The sequence below is a fragment of the Alligator sinensis genome, unplaced genomic scaffold, assembly GCF_000455745.1.
Source record: "Alligator sinensis unplaced genomic scaffold, ASM45574v1 scaffold978_1, whole genome shotgun sequence".
Classification (NCBI taxonomy): Eukaryota; Metazoa; Chordata; order Crocodylia; family Alligatoridae; genus Alligator; species Alligator sinensis.
Window position 1 is genome coordinate 1,749,333 of NW_005842220.1, and position 7,349 is coordinate 1,756,681.

Consider the following 7,349-nt stretch of genomic DNA (forward strand, 5'->3'; position numbering starts at 1 on the left):
CAGAATGCTGTCCACATCGGGGGATTCCTGCAATGATTGATCCCACCCTCTGGCCCCTGGAAAAATATCATAGACATTTTGCCTTGCTTCCTTTTGTTACACTGAAACTATGTTCCTTGTTAAGCCTCTGCTTTTTTTTGTTAATGCTGTCAGTGGAATCAAAGGCAGCTAAATAAATCATAGTAGCCATTTGGTCCTTGCTCACTGACAAAAATGCACCTGATCAAGAAGACCAATGTAGATGCCTTGCTTAAGTCGTTGCTGTGATTCAGCTGGTTTAATTTCTGAAGACTTTGGTTGCTGCCAAAGTTGCATCTCTCTTCTGCTTAGTATACCCCACCTCAAAATGGAAAGTAGGCTAGACACTCACAGCAGTGCCAAGACTTGGTTACTGAAGTATTATCCGCTCATATTAACTGCTCATCTTAAGGACTGCCAGCAGCTTGCTCTCTAGAAGAGAAGCAGTAATAATTTCCATTTAGAGCTTTTTTTCTCAACATTTTACCAACTAGAAAGAACATGGATCATGTTGTCAGACCTCAGCCTAGAGGTTTTCCAGAACTCTGCAGTACAACAAACGATACTCAGTGAGGGAAGACTTCTTATGTGTACCTTCCCTCTCCTCAGGACAATGCACGTTTCCCCAACAAGAGGCAGTACCATCTGAATCAGAATAACCCTATATCAAAAACAATATAGAAAATCCTCCTGTGGTAGAAATGGAAGGGAACGGAGGTGGGGGAGAGAGATAAAAGCTGGATCTGGTGAAAATCTTAACAGAGGGGAAGGAGAGTTGAGTATACTGAAAAAAAAATTGTGAGCGACTGGAAGGATATAAAAGCCAGCATGCGTGAAGAAGCATAGGTAGATCTAGCAGGGTGCAGTGGTGTGGTTGTACCCTCCCCTCCTTTGATTGCTGTGGCTGGTGTAGGGACGAGGGTCCTGGCTTCTTGCTAGGGCAGCAAGGGGAGGTGGTTGTGAAGGAGATGACACTGTTCCAACTCTGCTAGCTGTACAGAGCTATTTCTGCCCTCTGGGCCAGAGCAGGGTAGGGTGGGGATATTGCACAGAGTATCTGGGAGCTGCAATGGCAGTGTTACCTGATGCGACTTGGGCTCCCTGTAGATCAGTTGCTGCTGTTGTGGTGTGGGCTCCTACTGACTGATGCTAGCATAGCTAAGGGGTGTGAGCTCTGGAAGTTGATGGGGGCAGGGGGGAAAAGGAGGGCAGGGAGATGGGAGGGGGAGAGGCATCAAGTGGGGGCTGGTGGGGAGCCTGTGCTGAGGCTCAAATGTGGCAGAGGCAAAAGCAGGCAGGTTCTCTCTTTCTGCCTCTGCTCCCAGTGGGTGGGGACATGAGGGTGGAGTTGTGTGGAACAGGGGCAGGAAAAGGGAACCTGCCTGCTCTGCCACAGTTTTCTGCTGAGTCTGGCACCCCATGAAGCTGCCTTCTGCGGCTGGAGCCCCTGGGCTGGTTAGGGACACTTAATGGGGGACGAAAGAGAGACCCACAGATTCATACCTTTTGGCTACAGCTGTTCCTAGCTAAGCCTGGCACCCTGCACAGCTGTTTTCCATAGCTGGAGCCTCTGAGCTGACTGGCAGGCACCAGGTCAGAAAGGAGGGATGTGAATGGGTTGTTAGCATATGCTAAATGGAAGAAAAGGGAGGAAAGAGACAGCAGTCCATACTCATTGCATTATACAGAGCATTCCATGCGAACTGGCGTTTAGTGCCATCCAGTGCCAGGGGTGCTGTAAATGTGTTACGTCAGATTTGCTTTTAAAGTGGCTTCTGACTTCCTAACTACCCATTCCAGAATCCTAACTGCCCCCACAAATCCTACCTCAAACTGGGAAAATGGCAGCATTCCCCAAATCTATTCTCCAGAGCACAGTTGTCCAACTTAGTAGCTCAAGGCCATGACTTTCCTCCTTTGCTGTAGGCTTCTCTGGTGCTGCAGGCTACACTGTGCCACCCCAGCCCCGGGGGCAAGGGCAGGAAATGAAAGCCAGGGAAGGGGGAGTCCAGAGAACTTGGCTACAGCAGCAGCTGGAAGGATAAGGGGTGTGGAAGACAAGGGAAGGGTGGGGAAGCAGAGGCTCCAAATTATTCCTTTGTGGGCTATATGTAGGCCCTGCTCCAGAGGATAAGTGGGGAGAAATAACAAAGAATAAAATATCAGAGCTTATGCCTCCCCATTGAGGCTGTGTGCAGCATAACATTGAGTTACTGGGACCTAGTGCTAAATAAGTTTTGCCCTCTGTGCAGAAATTCCCAATCCAAATTAAACCAGGGGACTGACTCGGCTGTTTGCAGCTGCTGTGCTATAGCCTGAGGGGCAATTGGTTTTGGTGTCCCAGATCCAAACCATGTAGAGCTTTACAGGCGAAAGCAAACCCTTACATTTGCAGCTCCCTGAATCTGGCGGTCGGGCACATAAACTACTCAGCATGTCATTTTGTGATTGGACCAACAAAACCAGACACATGAACAAGACCTGCTGTAGGGAGACAGGAGGCTGCATGTGGATTTCCTCCCTGACACTGGATGATCTTTCCTCTTTTCTGGACTCTTCCCTGGCAACCTGGAGTGGTTGGGAGCGGAACCTGGGGAACCTCAGCTATAGGCTTTCTGGTTGCACACCACCTGCTGCTTTATTACTTCCTTCTGCCCCAGGGGCCACAGCAGTCTGGAAAGAGAGGAAGAAGAGCAGGGAGGGAACAAGGGGGAGTGCAGGCATGACCTAAGAGTGGTGGTTTGAAAGTCTAAGCAGGGGAGCCAGGGCAATGAGGACAAGTAGGAGGAGGATGTAGCTTTGCTTATTGAATGAGACAAGCACTCTCAGATCAGGTTTCTCTCACACTTCCCCACTGAAGATAGTTGAGAAGGTTGTTGCACCAAATGCTCTTGAGTGTTAAAGGGGCCATATTCAATCCTGAAGTTAGAAAACTTGCTTTCAACTTTACCTGGGACTAAGTGGATAGCCAATGCATGTCACTGCACTCAGATGTAGGGTGGTCTTTCTGGAGAAGACCTCTTTGCAGGCAAGCAGTTCCCTTCTGCAATAGCTTCACTTTTGGAATTATATTAGGTCAAAAATCCCAAGGGCCATGAGTTGATAGAGACAAATGTACATTGTGTAGGTTGTAAGAGAAGCGCTTCCTATGGGTGTACCTTAATATTCTTTCCCCAGGCTTCATGGACAGGACATCAGGGACAACAATAGCCTTACATATGGACCAATGAGTTTGTCCATGGACCAATATAGACTTGGGGTGCCACAGTACAGAAGGTAATCAAAGTCTCCTGCTCTTCCTTGCTCTGTTGCTTAATTTTTCCTCCCCTTATATATGCTGCAGAATGTAGGAGTGCCACTGTGGGCAAAGCACTGTTGCTTTCCCATCCTTCTGCCTCTTCAATGAAGTGAGAAGTTAAATTGTTCTCTGCTTTCTATTGCTGAAGGGAACCATGTACTGTACTAATCCTCAGCCTGGTTGTGAACACCTTCAAGTAGGTTCTCTGGACTAGGAGTATGAAGATGTCTGGAAGGGGTGATAAGAAAGTGTGATTCACTGGGGGCCTGTTAAAAGACCACTCGTCTTCACTGGGTAAAATCCCCTTGACTCAAACATACCACTAACCCTTTTTAACTGGGTTTTTCACACCTCCTTTGTGTAATAGTACCTTGGTTGGCATTTTAGAAAAGTATAATATACAGTGTTTAATTTTGAGGGACTGAGATCAGAAAGGTAAAAGGAAAAAAGTGGGGAGGGAGAAATGGTTAACTAGAAAAGAGAATGGGGAGCAGATAGCAAGACCTGACAAGACAAAACATATGCATGGACTGATGTTGAGAGATGGTGGGAGAAGCAGAAATAGGAGAGAAGAAACTGGACTGGGAAGATGAAACTCACTAAGAGGTATGGAAAACAACAGGCTGGGACAAGAGTGGGTGTTTGGAGAGCCTGGAAAGAGAGGAAAATGAGACTTCATCTTTCAGGTTAGAGATCAGGCTAGCACATGTGACATTTTTATAAGTGCACTTGCCATTGTACAATGGATGAGCTATGTTGAACAACTAATAAATTCCTGTCCCAGGAAACTTGCTGTCTTAGGATACATGGGGGATAATTATTGTATATCATGAAACAACACCGAACAAACCTACAGTGGGTTATGGTAATATGCCCGTGTTAATTCCTTGTTTGTGTGCTGAGGAAATTTTCATGAAGCGATGAATTATAGATTTGTAAATATTGCTTCCCTCTTTCTTTTCTTTGTCTGGGATCCTAGGAGAGTGCCCTCCCCCACCCCCCAAAAAAAAAAAAAAAAAAATTGTATCTAAGGCTGGCTGTATCTAGAACAGGCAATAACAACATAATATAACATTTGCCCTGATGAAGGGAAGAAAAAAGCATTTTCTACCCTTGCCTCCCTCCTCCCTTCCACAACCCCAGCTGGATCTTCCACACACACACCTTTGCTTAAGACCAAAGCCAAGGAAAAGGGAAAGAAGGGATATCCCTGCTCCAGACATATGTTTAACTAGGTGAAAACTTAAGAATGCTCCCATTTAAATACAAATAGCATTTTTTGTGCACATGCATGTGCATGCATTTTTTGTGCATTTTTATGTGCATTTTAACATGCACGTTAAAATATAGATTTTAACATGTGCATGTACAGCCTATGCACATGTTAAAATCTATATTTCAGTCAGAGATGGTTTGGATTTTCCCTAGCACTTCTGTTGGGGATTTTTTTGTGGGGTAAAAAAGAAATATGTTTTTTCTTTTATATTGCTGCTTTGGAATGTGGATTCTTATTTTTCTTGCCTGCTGCAACTGCTCACATATGAGAATTTGTAGCAGACACTGGAGAACAACATATAGCGCTCTCTTGGTTAAGCAGTGGGGCCCCAAGCAGTGATCTGTCTTCTCTTCATGGCATGAGAAGTCAGGGTCTGCACTGGGCTTGGGAGAAAGGAGATAAGGAAGGATTTCAATTGGGTGGCAAGGGACACTTGACAGCTGGGTGGGGGATGGGAGAGTTTTAGGCAGCTGGGGGAGGAGGGGCAACACATTCAGAACATGCACATCCCCAGAGTCACACTTGCATATCTCTGGAGATTGACTTCTCACAATGCTCAGACTGTTCATGTGACATTTGATCTTAGCCAAAAGGCCAAAAAGCAGTGTTCCTGCTGCCATTAGTTAGCAAAGAGAGTAAACATTTCTACAATTGTTATTTGAGGATTTAATTTCTTCAACCTTGTCTTCTCAAGCATAAAGACTGTGGCAAGCCTGAAGGTTTTAAGCCAAGCAGGTTTTGAAGTCTAAGCTGCAAATATATTCTAAAACTGGAGAGGAAAAAATCTTTTTGGTCTTCCATAAAGCTGGATCTTCTCAAATTGTCAGTAGCACCTTCTTTAGAGCTTCAAAACGATGTTTCTCTTCTGGCTGAAACTAATTGTACCTTTATATCCCAAAAGGAATTTTTTGGTTGTAGAAACATGATTAAGGGGAAATAAGACTTATAAAGGTTATTTCTTACAACTTGAATTATTTTTTTCCTTTTTTTTTTTTTTTTTTAATGCTAATAGTATCCATCTGTTTCTACTGGTAACTGCTTTCAGCTTTTACCTTACTGCTTTGCCTGAACTTTCTAGTGCTTTCCCAATAAAAGCTATGATCTTGCTTAGGTGCCTACAGTGTTGCATAATAACTTAAGACTGCCTTTCTCTCTTGCTAATACAAGGGGAGGAAAGATGACTTTCCTGTCAAGTTTCCTGATTTTTAAGCTAGTGAAATTAGAATTCTGCAGTTTTTATTAATTACTGCATTTTTAAAGCAAAGAAGCAAATAGGAGTCAGTTCTTCAGTCTAAAATCTCCATTTGCTTTATTATATACTGTAGGATCATCATCATAAATACACCATTTATTCAGTTAGATTGATATGCAATCAGTTTGGTCCAAAAGGCTTTTTGTTAAAACACCCAACTTTAAGGGAGCTGTGTGTACATAAAACCAAGTTTCACTACTGCCCTTAAATTATCTGTTAGATTGACCATAAATCAGCAGAATCTGTTTTATGAGCTTGTAAATGTCATTAAATCTGTTGGGTTTTAACAGTTAGTTCAGGTTCTTACCCAGCCTCCATTCAGAGGTGTCCACAGTAAATCTGGACTAGAAGAGTGGTAGTTTTATATAGAAAAAGGTCTATCTATGGCCATCTGCTACCCAAAGAAACAGTATTACTTTGCACTTGCTACTTGTTAGGCACAGAAAGTTTGCACTAGCCATAGGGCAGAATCAGGATAAAAATGGGGGGAAAAAATTCAGGACAGTTCCTTAGATAGGCCTATGGACCGGGGAGACGAGATGCGTCAAAGAAAGGGCTTCACCTCCACACTTCATCAGATGAACAGGCCTATTTCTTCTTTTCCTTTCACCATATCGTTTTAGGTCTAGTCAAAATACAACTTTACTCAATATTTATTCTTTATCCTTAAAGCACTATACACAGACTTTTTTCCTGAACATAGATAAAGTTTCCTTGAAACACTTGTATAAAAAACAAGCCAACTTGACTGGAAAGATGATTTTTCTCTCCCTTAAAAAGAAGCAAAACTACCCAGAGTTTCATAAGGTATAAAACGTTATGTTGATTTACTCCATATAAATGCAGCTTTCTCAGTTTTATCTTGTTGCTTGTATGTCAGAACTTTATTAATAGCACTACTAGATGACCAAGCATACTGGTCATTTTCTCTAAGGTAAGGCTAAGAGATTTTAGAAGCTGTCCTTTGATTGCAGTGGCAACCTTTATTCAAGACCTTTCAGAAAACTTAGCAGTAGTTGCATCTAAAACATTTATTTTTAATTTTATTTCAGAGGCATGATGGAGAACGATGACAACGTCTCCTCCCCAGCAAACTAAAGATCACTCTTATAAATAAGAAAACAAACAAAAACTGAGACACAATTTTCAATGTTGGTAAACCCTTCATTTCCACATGGAAATACCAGACCATTATTCTATTCCAATATTATCTGTTAATGGTAAATACTTGTTTTTGAGAGAGCTCTGTACCCCAATATGCATAAATTTAAGTAGCATGGAGAGCAATAGAAATGAAGCTTATAAAGACAGCTCAGAGAGTAAATGTTGAGAGAATATCTACCTTTCCTGATGATTCTTAGTCACAGAACTATTTCTTTTCTACTGCTAGTCAAATAACTTGTTCTTGTAGTAGAGGGTTAAGAAATTAGAGTAGGGAAAAGATAAAAATGACATGTAGTACAAATCCAAAAGAGAAAACACACTTTATTCAGAAATGTGTTTGT

General features: G+C 42.7%; 1 protein-coding gene across 1 annotated transcript in view; it reads left to right on the top strand.

The window, feature by feature from the left end:
* Positions 1-7,120: 7,120 nt before the first annotated feature.
* Positions 7,121-7,349, top strand: part of IGF2BP3 (insulin like growth factor 2 mRNA binding protein 3) — a 162,283-nt gene continuing 162,054 nt past the window's right edge. The window contains exon 1 of the mRNA XM_014521509.2: positions 7,121-7,163. Coding sequence (XP_014376995.2) covers positions 7,121-7,163 — 43 coding nt within the window. The remainder of the gene's footprint in view (positions 7,164-7,349) is intronic.